This window comes from Somniosus microcephalus, chromosome 3 (genome assembly GCF_052327205.1).
Source record: "Somniosus microcephalus isolate GS21.2 chromosome 3, FLI_Smic_1.0, whole genome shotgun sequence".
NCBI lineage: Eukaryota > Metazoa > Chordata > Chondrichthyes > Squaliformes > Somniosidae > Somniosus > Somniosus microcephalus.
Window position 1 is genome coordinate 61,328,265 of NC_140989.1, and position 18,039 is coordinate 61,346,303.

An 18,039-nucleotide genomic window follows, 5' to 3' on the forward strand; every position below is an offset into this window, starting at 1 on the left:
ATCTGGGCACATGCACACACAAAATACCCTTGCTAGAACAACACAATGTTTGGGAGCTGGTCTAATACATTACTCTATTCTGAGGTGTACAATACAAATTACAATCAGGTACCTTTACAACCGCTGGACAATACTTTTACTAAGAGCTCACTGAAAGGTCTTGCGACAGAATTGTCATCTCACAGAATCACAGAAACCCCACAGTGCAGATAGAGGCCATTTCGGCCCATCGAGCCTGCACCGACACATATCCCACCCGATCCCCGTAACCCCTACACCAACACATATCCCACCCTATCCCCGTAACCCCACATATTTTAATCCCCCTAACACTAAGGGTCAATTTATCATAGCCAATCAACCTAACCTGCACATCTTTGGACTGTGGGAGGAAGCCGGAGCACCCGGAGAAAACCCACGCAAACACGGGGAGAATGTGCAAACTCCACACAGACAGTCTGTGGTTAGAGGTCGTAGATGTATAATCAGGCAGGATCATAGAAACTAAGAATATTAATGGTTTATTTGCTGAGATTTACTCTTCTGAAATTAAGAAAAGAATCCAACTTCAGACTCCAAGGCCAAGACTTTTCAGCCCTAATTAACTAGGGTACAGCATCAGCAGGGCGGGACTTCCAACCGCCAGAGGCGTGTCCCTAACTTGCAGCCTCGGGGTGACTAAAGTACAGGAGGCAGGCGCCCCAGCCTCCATCAATGATTTCTGCCAAAATGGGAGTGGAGTCTTGCTGTGGCAGGTCTCCGAGGAATGGGGCATGATGGGAATGCCTGCAAAAATGGAATTTTGGTGCCTGCTCTTCGCCGTATGCAAGGCCACTCTCTGAGCGCCTACACAGGCAGTGATGCCAAAAAAAAGTTATGAGGCCCCAGTGTTGTTGGCATCCCTTGCATTCACATTCAAAGGACACAAACTGCAGGAAATGCATAATAGGACATATTTTCTGGATTTGCATTGCAGTATAGTACACTCGCCCATATAAGGGCAGGTATACATTCCAGCGCCAGACCCAGGAAATCAGGGATGGATAAAGAGGCAAGGACCTGGTGGAGTGCAACCCCGAGTACTTTTGCTGCCGCCCAGCCCAGATCTGCTGAAAATTTGAAAGGATGGGCAAGAAGTCTAGGCCCAAACATCTTGGGAAATAAACACACCAACCACAAAGATAAAAGCAGACAAAAATAATACTGTGCACAATTTACAAGAGAGAGGCAGCATATTGAAACCACTGTGATTGAAGATCACCAAGAGAGCCCACCTGTCTATTGTAACCACATATGAATAATGAAATTGCACTAGACATTTTTGAAACTGTATTGAAAAAAAACTTGGGTTTGTCACAGAAAGGTGATTGTTTCACCATCTATTTATTTTTACAGAATAGATGTGGTATTGACGAGTAAACAAGATAAACACAAATACAGTACAAGCATACCACAATAAGATAAATCTCCAGCTGCCAGCTTTGAGTTCTGGATAGTTCTTTGCCTTCAACCAATAATCCCAAAGACCTATGTTGAAACTGCCCAAACTCATTTCAACTACTCCAACAAGTAAAAAGGAATTATTCTAACCAGCAATGCCACTTGGCCCAACACAATGTTTCAATTCGATCTTCCAAAAGCTCCCATACAATGCAGAAGGTCTTAGACTTCTGCCCGATAATCTCCCGAAATGTGGGTCACCATTTACATTCCCCTTTCTGTTCATCCCATGCACCCTGGTTCTCCAGTCTACTGCTATCAATTACAAAAGTCAGGATTCTGTGCTGCTCCCTCTCCAGAGAACATTATGAAGAGGTGGGGTTATTGCAGCCCCCAAAGCATGAAAAAAGGGCTGCATTACTGATAGTAACACCATAGTTTTAATATGCGAGTACCATTTTTCCTTCACTATGAAAGCTAAAGTAACCCTGTCTCCTAACAGCAGGATTTTACTGACTACTTAAATTAAAGTTTCCAATTAGTCCCTCGGTAGCCAAATATATTTATGTAAATTTACAAAGTTTAATTCTGATTACAGTATTCTCTTTCAGATTATGCTTCAGGTCTTATGCTTAAATAATTTAGTTTTGACAGTACTCACTGTAACAACTCTCACAGGGCCGGCCTACGCCCGAGTTCTGGGTTTGATAAACCACTCCTCCAATTGGACCATTCACCACAGCAGGCTTTCCATTAATGCTCGATATCTGATTGGGATTAGGTTTATTGCTATATTAAAAAAATAGAAAAATGCTCATTTATTAGTGGAAAACAGTGCGACAAAAACTTGAGTTGTTAAAAATTACAAAATAAAACAAAATCAGCAGAATACAATTTTTGGAGGTACATGCAGTAGTGTCAGTTTGAAATATGTCCAGTGTTGAAGTTCCAACCAAGTGATGTAATTTCTGAACACATTTTTACAACAGTAATATCAGAATTTTAAACATTAAACTTCAAGGTGCTTAATATTTTTGCAATCCTGGGGCTCAAGCCACAGCTAATAGCCATTCAACAAAATGGGCCAGCCAGATATGTTCTGAGAGTAACCCATGCTCAGCCCAGCTGATGGAAGGAACCTTTCATAGGAGCAAATCTAGTCATACTCTGTGGCGACTTAGCACTCTGTCTGTGCCTGAACAAAGGTCTGAATAGGTGATGCAAGAAGCCTTCTGCCTTTTTACCAAACATTACAGCAGCAGAAGAATCAGTTTGGCAAAAGTACTAATGACGGAGAATTAAATAGAGCAAATCCCAATTTACACCCAGGGCTAGAAATTCAGTGGGCTTTGCGCCCAGTTACCGCCCAAATAGGGTTTCTGCGCCAGTGTAAGAGGGTGCGCTGATATTCAGCGCTGCGGTAATGGCGGCGGTAGCCGGTACGGCTGCGCCAACACCGATGACGTCATCGGTGTGCGCAGTGCCCCGGTTCCGCCCCGCTTCCGGCCCAAACCCCATATTTAGTTGCGGCCGCCTATTCTGCAGCGGCCGCAAACAGCGATTGAAAAACGGGGCCGTACTGCTGCGCTACTGGGGCGCTTTAAGGTGGAGGTGCGGCCGGCCGCTTTTTCGGCGGCCGCCTGCCCGCACCTCCTTCCCCGGCCTCCTCCACCACCCCCCCCCCCCGCGGCATTGCCGGCTGCTTTCCGTGAGCCCGGCACTTCTCCGTGGTGCTGGGCTCATTTGCCGGCACAATCCAGCGGCGATCTCCCCGTTGCAGGCACCTCCACCTTAAGAGAAGGAGGAGGCCTGCAGTACCGCAGCCTGCCGCATCGCATCAGGTGGCGCAGCGGCACTTAGAGCGCTGAAATTCAGTTTCAGCGCCCCAAGCGGGGGCGGGCACACCCTGGAATAGCGGCCGGTTCCGACTTGGGGCACAAAAAGTGAATATCGGACGGTCGCACATGGCTCCGCGCCCAGCGCTAACTTTTGGCCGTTAGCCAGCTGGCGGGGCCATAGTGAATTTCTAGGCCCCAATGTTTTATTTAATACTCAAATGGGATTACACAAACTTACAATTGGACCACAATATGTCAATGCTTTTAAATATTCCAATTAAAGAGTAAGGCACATATTTGATGTTCTGACAAATTTTGTTTGACCATTGTATCTATATGTCAATGTAACAAGAAGCATTATATGACAAAGTCACACTTTCTTATCAATCCAAAATATTTGTTTTGTCTTCTCAGTGTCAAATGCATTTAAAAATAATTTGTCACAGTCCTGAAATTTGTCGAGGTGCTGCCAAGATCAGCAAAAAAGGGGGGAAAAATTCAGCTTGTTTTTCAAGTAAGCTGTGATTTTAGATTAATCTTATTTGATGATATAATGCTACACATTTATTTTAATAAATATAAATGGTATGTAAGTGCCATATCTAAAATTGGAATCCTTAATTTAATCTTGGTTTGCAGTGTGGATATAGTATACCATGATATCGTAGCCAGCACATCTCCAGCAATAGGTTCTCTTCCCACCCCCGTACCATTACCTCTGGAATCCCCCCAAGGATATATCCTTGGGTATCTCCTCTTTCTCATCTACATGCTGCCCCTTGGCAACATCATCAGAAAACGTACACTGACGACACCCAATTCCATCACCTGTCTCAATCCCTCCACTGTCTTGTCAGACTGCCTGTCCGACATCCTGAATTGGATGAGCCTCAATTTCCTCCAGTTCAACGTTGGGTAGACCAAAGCCATTGTCTTCATCCCCTAACACAAACTCTGCACCCTTTCCATCCCTCTCCTGTATCAGGTTGAACGTGATGGCTTGTACCTCGGCATCCTATTCAAGGTGAGCTTCCAATTGTATATCTTCTCCGTTACAAAGCTCACTTACCGCCACTTCTGTAACATCGCCTGTCATCACCCCGCCTCAGCTAATTTGCTGCTGAAACCCTTGTCACGTCCTGTCCACCCTGTCAACCACCACTCTCCAAAAGCTCTGCTGCATCATATACTACTCCACACCAAATCTTGCTCACCAATCACCCCAGTCCTTGCTGACTTACAATGACTTCCAGTACCCCAATGCCTCCAATTTAAATTTCTCATCCTCATGGTTAAGTCCCTTTATGGCATTGCCCTGCCATATCTAACTTCCTCCAGCCCTACAATCGTCTTCCCCCAGCCCCCACTAAAACCATACCTAAAGAGTTAACTATATATAAGTATTTCTGGCCTTGTGCATTCCCCAGTCTCCAATGGCCTTGCCATTGGCAGCCATGACTTCAGCCATCTAGGCTCTACACTCTGGAATTCCCTCCCTAAACCTGTCCACCCCCGCTTCGTCCTTTAAGACCTTCCTTAAAACCCACCTCTTTAACCAAGCTTTTGGTCAGCCCTCCTAATAACTCTTTCTTTGGCTCGCCGTCCATTTTTGTCTGATTATGCCTCTATGAAGCACCTCGTTGTTGTTGTTGAAGTACTGTAGTGAACTAGAGTAAAAACAATATTCAGGTGATTCAACTCCTATTTGCAGCTATCACTTAAGAAAATAAACCATTTTGGTGCCATTCATTAATGCCAGATTCACTAAAGCTGGGGTTCCCACTTTTATAAATACCATCATCAACATGATCACCTGTCACCTGCCCACAGCACCTACCTAGATTTTAGCGTTCTCTTGTATGCACCTAAAAACGGACTCCAAAAATGCACTTTTTAAATGCTGTCCGTATGCCAACAAACTGTAAGTGCAACAAATTATTGCAAGTGATTTTTAAAGCCACTTCAACTGTATCTGTGTCCTAGGTTTGCAAACAATAATCTGTTTGGAGATTGGTTGGCATGAAAGCAGAAAAGTTGGCAAGCACTATGGCCCTGATATTTACGGGGAGGTGGAGAGGGTGCGGGTGAGGCCGCAAACTGCTGAAGAACCCGGCAAGGCTGAGGATACAGAGGTCCTGCTGAACTTAATGGCAGGACCTCATTATCAGTTTTTGTTGTTTCCCGTGCAAAAGTTGACCAAATTGACAGCCTGGCCTACGCCGGGAGAAAAAACTAGCGTCAGGAGGTCGCAGCCAGGGACGGTCCCCGGCAATTGGGGGGGGGGGGAGGGGGCGGTGGAGTGATTGGTCATCAGGGCTGGAGGGAAAGAAATGGGGGGTGTGGTGCGGGGGGGAGGGAGGGAGGTGATCGTAGCGGGGGGAAAGAGGCCATAATTGGCGGGAGGGGGAGGGGCCTAAAGCTTCATTGAGGGGCCATGGGGAGCACTTGTGCTCCTCCTGACCCACAAGGAGTGCTGAGAAAGGCACTTACCTTGTGGAGCCGGCAGCTCCCGTCTCACTTTCACACGGAGGTGAATTTTAAATCAGGCTCCCAATTGCACAGTGGAAGCCCGATTTAAATATGTTAATGAAATGTCCTGCCTCTCCCTGGTTTCCCCATATTTAAGTCTTTAAACCCCCCACCCTCGACCCTTTCCCGCCTGTCATGGGGGTGTTAAATCGAGGCCTATGACTTTTGCTGCCACTGCCATCTTTTCCTCCAATTTACTGGTAAAACAATCAGAGTACAAGCAAGGTGGTTTCAACAATGCTCAAAGCTGAACTAGTAGCATGACCTGCACTTCTGTCCAGTGAGGCTCTGAGAAAAAAGTGCAGGCTGTAAACAGCTTCATACACAGACTGTTCCTCTAGTACCTAGTTTCTAGTAATATTTTTTAATATGGTACCGTATTTTTATTCATTTCAACAAGACAAGGATGGGTTTCAAGTTGGCAGTTTACCACTTAGTTGATAACAGCAATCAAATTCTGTGCAGAGAATGCTAGTAGCCATTTTTACCAGCTGATATCAGGGAACCACCTGCTGCTGGTTGAAACATAGGAATCTAGGGCTTCCTTGCCATTTCAAATGTGCTAATACGTCTCAGTACAGAACAGGGTGATCACCACCAAATAGAATTCTGTTAAATCAGCAGGATAGACTTATTATTAAATACCTCTCATAAAAATGCCCTGTAGTGGCAGTCCTAGTTCCTCAGATATTTTAGATTGGAGCAGGTAGCATCACCAGGTGAAAAAAGGTCAGCAGCCTCTCCAAAACTAGATGACTCAGACAAGCAAAACTATCCAATTAGAAACTTGTCATGATTGTAATCAAAAATGAATCAGTTGAAACTAGATACAGGAAACTTTGTGCTATCCGGCACCAACGGGACCGAGCTGTTGCCATTCCCTCAAAACTGCCAGACACACCAGCATTAATGTTGAAGCATACGGAGCTTTTCATCTCCGTATCTGACAACAAACACTGTTGCTTAGCAACAGCTTCTAAACAGTCGGCCCGTACCTTGGAAGCGTCTCTGTAGCTTAGCAACAGCTTCAGAGAGACTTTCCAGAGCCTGACGGTTGGAAAAAAAAGCCACGAGAAGAAAAAAAACCTAACAAAACGGCTCCTGATTTTTGCCGGTGGCTCGAGTAAGCCGGACACTTAGCCTCCGGATAACACAAAGTTTCCTGTATTTGACAAGTACTTTGGATTAAACACAAATTGCGTTTCTTGGAGCTGCAACACAAATGTAAGAGCCCTCATTTTTTGTTTCATTCAAGTAGATAAAAATGAAAGCCTGGATTTTAACTGTGGGCAGGAGTGTGGCGTGTGGGGGGCCAGGTCTGGCAGGAACCGTGACTGGGCCGGGGGGGGGGGGGGGGGGAGGGGGGGAGGGGGGGAGGGAAACCTGAGTGAGGGGAGGCCCAAGGTTTTCTTGTGGGCCAAGAGCAGCAAAAATGCTCTTCCTGGCCTCACAAAGAAACCTTAAAAAACTTAAACTCTTCTGGCTCTGATCTTGCTTCCAGCGAGGCTTCACTAGTGGGTCTGGCACTATACGCAACCCTCAGTTAAAATTGCTTTGAGGTCCAAATTACATTATCAGACCCTGACTTTTGGATAGTAATGTGGCACCCGCCTAATTGTGGCAGGCAGATCAGTCTCAATGCTGCCGAATAGCCGGAAGTTAATAATGGCGGCAAGCGCAATGCTCACTGGAAATGAAGCGCGAAGCACCCAACCACCATTTTAAGCTGTCGCCCGTCCTGTTCCTGCCAATTGGCCAGGTTAAAATTGGCCCTGAACTATATCAAGACCTCACAACCATATCAAAGAAGTGCCAGATAAATAATGGATAACCACCAATCAGCCTAGGGAATCATAAATTAATTGCTTTTTTATCAGATTGGTAGCAAGCCACCCACTACTTGCAAATTAACTTCCCTGCTAATCCATACTATACATTACCTTTAGTCAGTTGGATTTATGCACTGTTATTCAATTTAAGGAATTCTGAACACAAACCAAAATGAAGCATCCCTATTAAATCCATACTTCAAATAAATTGTAACTTGAAATCCATAAAAGTGGGAGGTTCAAATGGAAAGTTAAATTAAAAATACTTTTGTTATACTCTTGATTATTCTTTAAATGCACTTCAGATACCCCTTTCCCCACTCCAACCTTTTAGTCTCTTGGAGCACTGGGAGTCTGCAACAAGTTAAAAGTTCCTGCTCCATTACTGAAAGGAAGCTATACGATCTAGCAACCCTGGCAGCAAAACTGACCTAGACCTTCCCATGCCATTTTTGTGGAGTTTAACACAAAGAGTAGAGAGGCAAATTCCTGGTAAAACTGAATATAAAAGAACGTCTAGCTGGTCCAGAATGAAGACATGGCCTCTCTTAGGATCAGCAGCAGTAATAGGCCCTGATATATATGGGGAGGGGGGGGAGGGGAGAGAATGGCTGGCTGTTGGATGGGAAGGTTTACACTGGTAGGCCACAGCCGGGGAGTGGAGAGGAGGGAGAGATCATGGAGGAAGTGGGGGGGGGGGGGGGGGGGAGAGGGGAGTGGAGATTGTGCAGGTCGGTGGGGGAGCTGGCCGGGGAGGTCGCGAGAAGGTCGTGGTGGTGGGAGGGGGAGGTCATGGAGGTCAGGGGGCAGGAGACATCGCACGGTGGGAGGCTTTGGATTGGGGGGGGGGGTGGTGGCCGATCGTGGGAGGGAAGCAGGATTGCTTGAGGGGTGGGGGGAAGCACTCCTGCTCCTCCTGACCTGCAAGCAGTGCTGAAAGGACACTTACCTGTTGGATCCAGCAGTTCTCGCCTCCCATCAGCTGCTGCGTTTCCCGAGCCCTGGGAAACACAGCCCGCAGCACTTAAATTTGGAAGTCTGTAAAAATGTGAGGCACGCCACCTCATTAGCATATTGAAATGACTGACCCGCCCCGAGAGCGGTTGGTCATCTGCCTCACAATCCACCTCCATTTAAACTGGAAGTGGGCGTGTTGGAGGTGGGTTCCGTATTTTTGACATTTTAAACCCCTCCCCCCACTCTCTCCCACCCGTTGTGGGGGATTAAAATTATCCCATGGTAACTCACGCTTTTTTATAATGTGTTATTCATCAAAGCCAATTTGGCCAGATGAATAGGATCACATCTAACAGGTCCTTCCTCTTCAGAATCAATGCACCCGGTGGCATAGTGGTTAGCACTGTTGCCTCACAGCACCAGGGACCTGGGTTCGAATCCGGCCTCGGGTGACTGTCTGTGTGAAGTTTGCACATTCTCCCCGTGTTTGCGTGGGTTTTCTCCGGGTGCTCTGGTTTCCTCCCACAGTCCAAAGATGTGCGGGTTAGGTTGATTGGCTATGATAAATTGACCCTTAGTGTTAGGGGGATTAAATACGTGGGGTTACGGGGATAGGGTGGGATATGTGTTGGTGTAGGGGTTACGGGGATCGGGTGGGATATGTGTCGGTGCAGGCTCGATGGGCCGAAATGGCCTCTATCTGCACTGTGGGGTTTCTGTGATTCTGTGAAAATTCTCCTTCATGCCTGTTCCAAGTCTTAAAATGGCCAATATCTGGCACTAAGGCGTGATTACTGCTCCTTCTCTCTTTCTGTAAATACTTATCAGCTTGGCCTCTGTTCAGTGCTTCCCCATAGCGAAATCAAGAACTCAGGAGAGCTCATCACCCCCCCACCACAACCCCCCAACTTCTCGAGAACACTGTGAAGAGTTAATTGCTTTATGAGGGTGAAGAGTGTGCTGGTGCCCAAGGAACAAAAGACAAAGGTGTCCAGTGTGAGGCACTGTTTTGCAGTCCTGGGGGACTCCCCCCACCAGGCACATTGATAATTCTTTGTAACTTTGCACCCACACCAAAGAGTCTTTTCCTCTTGCCTTCAATACCCTCTAGGAGGGCTTGGAGGCCTGAATGAGTGAAGTTCTGTGTTCTTCTTCTCAGCCTTGGTGCCATCCCCTGCTGGCTTCTTGGCACTGACTTTACTGTACTTCTTGAAAAGCCATGCACTATTCCTTCCTTACCTGGTTGTCCACCAAATTGGGTTCAAAGTGAACAGTATTTTTAAAGGCTGCATGCAATTTTTCATGCATTGCATCTACTTACACCCTTTTTACATGGGTTTTACACCAATGGGTATGCAAATGAGCAGAACCAGAAAACCTTTGTGTAACTTCCTCTACAGACCATAAGAACATAAGAAATAGGAGCAGGAGTAGACCATATGGCCCCTTGAGCCATTCACTAAGATCATAGCTGATCTTCTACCTCAACTTCACTTTTCTGCCCTATTCCCATATCCCTTATTTGTTGCTACATGGACTACACCCACTGGGTCTCTTCCTGTCCCTTTCAGTATCCCTCCCAAACTCTCTAAGAATTCTCTCTCTTAGATAGAACATGTCCAGCGAATTATAGACCAGTCAGTTTAACATAGGTGGTAGGAAAAATAATGGAATCCATACTAAAGGAGAAAATAGAATAACATCTAGAAACCAAAAATATAACAATGAATAGTCAGCATGGATTTCAAAAGGGAAAGTCTTGCTTCACCAACCTCATTAAATTTTTTGAAGAGATAGCAAAGAGAGTAGACATGGGTAATGCAGTACATGTAATTTATCTAGATTTCTAAAAGGCCTTTGATAAGGTACCACATAATAGACTAATGAATAAGGTCAGAGAATACGGAGTCAGGGGACAAGTAGCAGAATGGATAGCTAGCTGGCTTAAAGACAGAAAGCAGTGTAAAGGAAATAGCCATATTCCAAGAGATACACCATCCTATGAACGGAATTTTGACTTTATTAAAACATGAAAACTGGGTTTAAAAATCTAAAAGCCTCAACAACACAGGCTGCAAACAGAACACAGGCTTTTGAGATAAGATCAGTTGTTAACACAAGCTGTAAACAGCACACAAACTTTTGAAATGGGAATTGATTGTTAATACTAACACAATGGCCCTATTGAAACAGCAGGCTGGAGGTTCCTCTATGTCTGAACATTGGAACCAACACAATAGCTATGCCCAAGTAAAGTGTTAAAAACTAACACTTCGAACAGGAACACAGAATATTAAAAAACCATGTGCCTTTGTAAAAGTAACATCAAATGAGAAACAGGAAACGCGATTATATATGCAACCAATTGAAGTAGCTAAGAAATGCAACAAACACCCTGGTTGAAGTGGTTTTGATTTACATATTGTAAATATGATACCTACAGAAGACTTTGTAGATATTACTTCAATAAATACACCAAGCAATCACATTGTGTTTGTGTTGAACTTGGAATACATAGGAGTCACGACGTTTGATTATAACCAGTTAAGCCAATATTAAGAATTGAATTGTAGACCTTCAATAAGAATGACATCAAAGAGATAAATCTGTTGTAGCCATTTTATGATAAGTTTTTGGAACACCTAAAGGTAGAGACATAATTATGCATGCAGCAGCTAAATTGACAGTAAGAATAGAAAATAATTCAACAAAGAATGACTAGAGATAATTAGCTTACATCAGCAAAAAACTTCAAAGGATAAACCACTAAAAAAAGGTATAAACATAAGAGCTTTTCAGATGGAAAGTCAGAAGTCGCTGGAAAGGGCAAGCGATTCTCAACTTCAGAGGCATGCTCTGTAAGTTTTTGATTCTTTGAGTCTCGGGGATCAAAAAGCTACTCTTATTTGATTTTAGTGGATATTCTGGATTAAGAATAATAGAAATGTAAAAATGTACGAAGTTAAGATTTGAGAATAAGGATCTCTGAAAGTAAGAAATGTAAGCTATTTGTATTTTGAACTGTTAAAGTTGCGATTGACTCAACAGCTGTTAACTGTATGTCGGCTCTTAATAAACCTATGGCCTAGAAATTCGGTATAGCCGCGTTTGGGGCGCTAGTCCTGCCGATGCGCCAAGTTTAGCACCAGGCGCAATTTAGCACCACCTAGCGCGATATTGGGTTGCAGCGCCCCTAAAGGTGATTGCGGCGCTAAGTCAGGCACTGCACGCTACTCTTAAGGCGCTAACCCGGCGGCGCAACCCAATTTCGCGGCGGCGGGGCGCAGCGAGGGTGCTGTCAATAATCACTTTCCCTGAGACACACTGGCGCCAGCCAGCTCTTAAAGGGGCAGGTCAATTGGCATCACCAGACACACTCACTGCCTTGTAGGCCTTCAAAGCGGTGGGAGCCTATCTGTGGTGCACCAGCCTAGCAAGACATGGAAAGGGTGAGGCAGAGGGCGGAACGCCTCGCTGATGGGGCATTGGATGCTTTGGTTGGCGCAGTGGAATCAAGGCCAAGGAAGATGGTCGGAATGTGATTTATGTTTTGGACAGTCTCCCGGGTGTGAGAGGCAGTTATGTGTCAGTGTATTAGTTTTGCTTTCTGTTGCCACAGCTTTCTCATGTTTGAAGGAACCACATTTTGTGTAATGAAACACTTTCTTCATTTACAATGGCCATGCCTTCTATTTACATGCATCTTGCCCTTCACAGGCTTGGGGGTATCAGACCGGTTCCATTCCTGTTCTTGGAATGGCAGCAAGCATTCCATGAGAGGGGCCTAGAAGCTACTTCTGATCAGCCTCTGACGCGCAGCCTGAGAAGAGCCGCTCGCATAGAAGTTCAGGCCAGCAGGCATCTTTGATGCGCTATCAATTACTCATAAAAGACTGAGAGTTAAGAGAGTAACTAAAGGCTTTTATTAACAAAAGAATGAAGGTCTGCCTCGAGTGGTCGACCGGTCCAGAATACAAAGGGCTGGGGAGCAGTCACCTTTATACTAGGACTTGTGGGAGGAGTCAGCCGAGGCATGTCCAGGCATGTACACAGTGGAATACAAACAGTGGTTTACCACATTCACCCCTTGTTTAAAATTGAGTCCGGCGGGGTGAAGTGTATTAAAAGTTAGTGTATTGGAGTCTTTCCGGAGGTCTTGTCTGCCGCTGTGATCGGCGTGGCGACGGCAGGGGTAGTGGAGCTTCCGGCGTCGAGTCCTGCGTAGGCTGTGGCACAGGCGTGTCGTCCTCGTAGATGTCGAGCGGGTCGCGGGGCCCAGGCCTGCCGTCTGCTGGGGCTGGAAATCGGGTCGTGGGGGGGGGTGGTAGTGAGTAGTGGGTTACTGCGGCCCCCGAGGGTGCAAGGTCTCTTATGGAGACTGTGTCCTCCCGCCCATCCGGGTATGCAATGTAAGCATACTGGGGGTTGGCGTGGAGGAGGTCGACCCTCTCGACCAGGGGGTCCGTTTTATGGGTCCTCACATGCCTTCTCAGTAGGACCGGCCCTGGGGACGTCAGCCATGGCGGGTAGCGATGTCCCCGATGTGGACTTCCTTGGGAAGACAAACATTTTCTCATGAGGGGTGGCGTTAGTGGCAGTGCAGAGCAGTGACCGAATAGAGTGGAGCGCATCGGGGAGCACATCCTGCCAGCGGGAGGTTGGAAGGCCCCTAGACTTTAAGGCTAGCAGGGCGGCCTTCCAAACTGTCGCATTTTCTCTTTCCACCTGTCCGTTCCCCCGGGGGTTGTAACTGGTGGTCCTGCTTGTGGCAATACCCCTAGTTAGCAGGTACTGACGGAGTTCGTCGCTCATAAACGATGAGCCCCGGTCGCTATGGATATAGCTGGGGAAACCGAACAGGGTGAAGAGGTCGTTCAGACATTTAATGACCGTGGCACTGGTCATGTCCGGGCAGGGGATGGCGAACGGGAAATGGGAGTACTCATCAATAATATTGAGGAAGTACACATTGCGGTCGGAGGAGGGGAGAGGCCCTTTAAAATCAACGCTCAGGCGCTCGAAGGGGCGAGTGGCTTTTATCAGGTGGGCCCTGTCTGGTCTATAAAAGTGCGGTTTGCACTCAGCGCAGACTTGGCAGTTCCTGGTCATGGTCCTGACCTCCTCAATAGAGTAAGGCAGGTTGCGGGCCTTGATGAAGTGGAAGAACCTGGTGACCCCCGGGTGGCAGAGGTCATTGTGGAGGGCCCGCAGTCTATCGATCTGCGCGCTGGCGCAGGTGCCACGCGATAGCGCATCCGGGGGTTCATTGAGCTTCCCGGGCCGGTACAAGATCTCATAATTGTAGGTGGAAAGTTCGATTCTCCACCTCAAGATCTTGTCATTTTTGATTTTGCCCCTCTGCTTGTTGTTAAACATGAAAGCAACTGAACGCTGGTCAGTGAGCAGGGTAAATCGTTTTCCGGCCAGGTAGTGCCTCCAATGACGCACAGCCTCCACAATCGCCTGGGCCTCCTTCTCAACAGCGGAGTGTCTGGTCTCCGGGCCTTGGAGGGTTCGTGAAAAGAAGGCCACGGGTCTCCCCGCCTGATTGAGGGTAGCGGCCAGGGCAAAGTCGGACGCGTCGCTTTCCACCTGGAAGGGGATGGATTCATCCACTGCGTGCATGGTGGCTTTGGCAATGTCCTCCTTGATACGGTGGAAGGCTAAGCGGGCCTCTGCCGTCAAGGGAAAAGAGGTGGACTTGATCAGCGGACGGGCCTTGTCCACATAGTAGGGGACCCACTGAGCGTAATAGGAGAAAAACCCTAGGCACCTCTTCAGGGCCTTGAGGCAGTGGGAGTTCCATAAGGGGACGCATCCGGTCGGGGTCGGGGCCGATGACTCCGTGTTCCACAACACAGCCAAGGATGGCGAGGCGGTTTGTGCGGAATATGCACTTCTCCTTGTTATATGTCAGGTTCAGGAGTTGGGCGGTGCGGAGGAATTTTTCGAGGTTTGCGTCATGGTCCTGCAAGTCACGGCCGCAGATGGTCACATTGTCCAGATATGGGAAAGTGGCCTGCAACGCATTTTGATCTACCATCCGGTCCATCTCCCTTTGGAAGACGGAGACCCCGTTGGTGACGCCAAAGGGAACCCTAAGGAAGTGATAGAGGCGGCCGTTTGCCTCAAAGGCGGTATACTGGCGGTCCTCAGGGCGGATAGGGAGCTGGTGGTACGCTGATTTCAGGTCAATGGTCGAGAAGATGCGGTACTGCGCGATCTGGTTGACCATATCAGCTATGTGGGGGAGTGGGTAGGCGTCCAGCAGGGTGCAGCGATTTATTGTCTGGCTGTAGTCGATGACCAGGCGCTGCTTCTCGCCGGTCTTAACGACCACAACCTGGGCTCGCCAGGGGCTGGTGCTGCCCTCAATAATCCCTTCCTTCAGGAGCCGCTCCACTTCGGTTTTAATGAAAACCCTGTCCCCGGCACTGTATCGCCTGCTCTTTGTGGCGATGGGCTTACAGTCGGGGGTGAGGTTAGCAAACAGTGGGGGGGGGGGGGGGTGACTCTGAGTGTGGAGAGGTTGCACCTGGTGCGCGGCAGGCAATTTGGAAGCTGCTGGCTGCGGACTGTGAGTGGGGGTAGGGGTCCACCGTACGCCATCGTAACACTTTTAAGGTGGCACTGAAAATCTAACCCCAGCAGGACGGCAGCGCAGAGGTCGGGCAGGACCAGAAGTTTAAAATGATCGTACACAGTCCCGTCTACTACGAGTGTCACCACGCAGTAGCCGCCGATGTCCGCCGACTGGGACTCGGAGGCCATAGAAATCCGCTGGTGCGCAGGCAGGACTGGGAGAGAGCAACGCCGCACCGTGTCGGGGTGGATGAAGCTCTCCGTGCTCCCAGAGTCAAAAAGGCAGATTGTATCGTGACCATTTACCTTAATGTCCATTGTGGAACTGGCCAGCTGGTGCGGTCTCGCTTGGTCCAGTGTAACGGATGCCAGCGTAGGGGTCGGTGTGTCGCTGCGGGTATCAGATGAGGCGGTGTTGGGGGCCTGCTGCGTTCCGGCTGTCGTCCAAGATGGCGGCGTCCATGATCCCCATGTGGCTGGAGGTGTCCAAAATGGCTGCTGTACCGGTGGTTCGCACATGGCCGGGGAGGCCCAAGAGGGCGGCCCGCATGGCCCACACGCGGCACTGCTGGGGTTCGGGGTGGCTTTGGCCCTGCAGACGCTAGCGTAGTGTCCCTTCTTCCCGCAGCCCGAGCAGATCGCATTTTTCGCCGGGCAGCGCGCTCTGGGGTGTTTTGCCTGGCCACAGAAGTAGCATTTCTGGCCTTGGGGCACTGCTGTCTGGCCTTGGGACACTGCTGCGGTAGTTGGGCCGTTGCTGGGGTGTGGCTGGGGTGGCACGGCGCTATGAGGCGGTCCTACCGTGTCCCAGGCTGTCATTCCCCGCGGCGTCCACGGTGCAGAGGAGTAGGCATCCATGCCCCGGTAGGCTGCATCTAATAGTGCGAGTTCAGAGGCCTTATTGAGGTCGAGGTCACTCTGCTCCAACAGTCGCTGTCGGGTGTAATTGGATCTGTGGCCCGCTACAAAAGCGTCCCGGATAAGTTCCTCTGTGTACACGGCGGCCTTTACATCCTTACAACCACAGGCCCGGCCAAGCACAGACAGTGCCTGAAGGTATTCCACGGTCGATTCCCCAGGTTGTTGTTTACGACTCCCCAGAAGGTGCCTGGCGTACACTTCGTTCACTGGGCGCGTGTACTGGTCCTTGAGGAGCTTGATAGCGTCCGCGTACGAGGTCGCGTCTTGGATGACCGAGTACACTCGGTGGTTCACTTTGGAGGTCAGGACATCCAGTTTGTCCTCGTCCGATTTGATTGCTGCGGAGGCGGTCAGGAATTTTTCGAAACACTTAAGCCAGTGAGTAAACTTGGTGGATGAGTCCGCCTCCCGATGATCTAAGTCCAGGCATGCTGGTGTGAGGATCTTCTCCATTATAAACATTTTGTTAATAAAATTGATGCGCTATCAATTACTCATAAAAGACTGAGAGTTAAGAGAGTAACTAAAGGCTTTTATTAACAAAAGAATGAAGGTCTGCCTCGAGTGGTCGACCGGTCCAGAATACAAAGGGCTGGGGAGCAGTCACCTTTATACTAGGACTTGTGGGAGGAGTCAGCCGAGGCATGTCCAGGCATGTACACAGTGGAATACAAACAGTGGTTTACCACAATCTTCTCAGCCACCGACAGAGATGTCCTGCACCTTATCTGAGGCTGCAGATCTGGCTGAAGTAGCTGGCACAGCTCAGTCACCACCTCCTTTCTAAATCGCAGCCTTCTGACACACTGCTCCTCCGGCATGTTCATGTAGGGAAACTGCTGTCGGAAAACCCTGCCAGCGTAAGGTCTGCTGAGGCGACGTCTGTTGGTCCTCCTCCGTCTGGCCATGCCCGCCCCCCTCTCCCAGCGTCTCAGTGCCCTTTCCAGATGATTCAGCAGCAGGACGTTCCCCTCCAATGCAGCCCCCATAATAAGTGCCCACAGGAAGGTTCCCCGTTGTCAAGGCTCACCAACAGCAAGGTGATGGTCAGAAGGCTGAAGATCGTCTGCCTGCGCTGGCTCAGTGGTCAAATGGCTCTCAGTGTGCAGCTCAGCAACTCTTTGTAGCTCTCGAGGAAGTTGTGCTCCAAAAATGGCTGCCGCTTTTAAACCACACCAGTCCCCTTTAAATAACGCTCCTCCAGCCCGAGAGTGACTTGGTAAGGTCCAGGTAAGCTGTCACTATTAGCGCCAGGCGCTACGGAGGGGAGCACCACTGAATTTCCGGTCCGGGGCGCCCAAAAGGCGTCGCACACTCAAATGACGTCATAATCAGCCTGCGCCCATGAGCGGGCGCTAAGATTTAGCGCCAGCGCTAAATGCATGCTCAATATGGGGCGAGGCACTAGACGCCTTGAGCCCGCCCGGAAATTGGCTAGCCCCCCACTTCTCGGCCTCTTTAGGCGTTAATCAGTGGCGCTAACAACCGAATTTCTCCCCCTATATATTTTTAGAATTGTCTCAAGTAGTATTTCTGTATCAAACTTGTGAACTCAATTTCTGTACACTCTTTTGTAAGGAGTTGCAGAATTCTGGGGGGGGGTTTCCGGACCCTCATAATATCCGAAAGGTTACAGTCTAGTTAAACTTATTAAAAGTGCTTTCTGGAGGATGGTAACATCTTTATGCGTTCCTTTCCTTTAGAGAGAGATAGCCTGGACCTTTAGACCCAATTAACCATCTTATAGAATTCGGCTATCTCTAACTTCAGTTGAAGGTGAACGTCTGGGGAATATGCCTGATCTGGGTTAGCCCGAAAAGGGCTAGGACCAGTAATTATCCCTTCAGCAGAGAGTAGGGATAAAGGGTAGCTATTCAGAGTGGTAGAAGGTGGAAAGTGGTGTTCCACAAGGATCAGTGCTGGAACCACTGTTGTTCACAATT

General features: G+C 48.5%; 1 protein-coding gene across 5 annotated transcripts in view; it reads right to left on the reverse strand.

Annotated features, from left to right (window-relative positions):
• Window positions 1–18,039, reverse strand: part of mta3 (metastasis associated 1 family, member 3) — a 383,768-nt gene that overhangs the window by 147,104 nt on the left and 218,625 nt on the right. For all 5 annotated transcript variants that reach the window (XR_015076459.1, XR_015076457.1, XM_085980730.1 and 2 more), the window contains exon 12: window positions 2,102–2,229. Coding sequence is in view for 3 of the 5 variants with exons in the window: in XM_085980730.1 (XP_085836856.1) it covers window positions 2,102–2,229 (128 nt within the window). In the remaining 2 variants the exon portion in view is untranslated. The remainder of the gene's footprint in view (window positions 1–2,101; window positions 2,230–18,039) is intronic.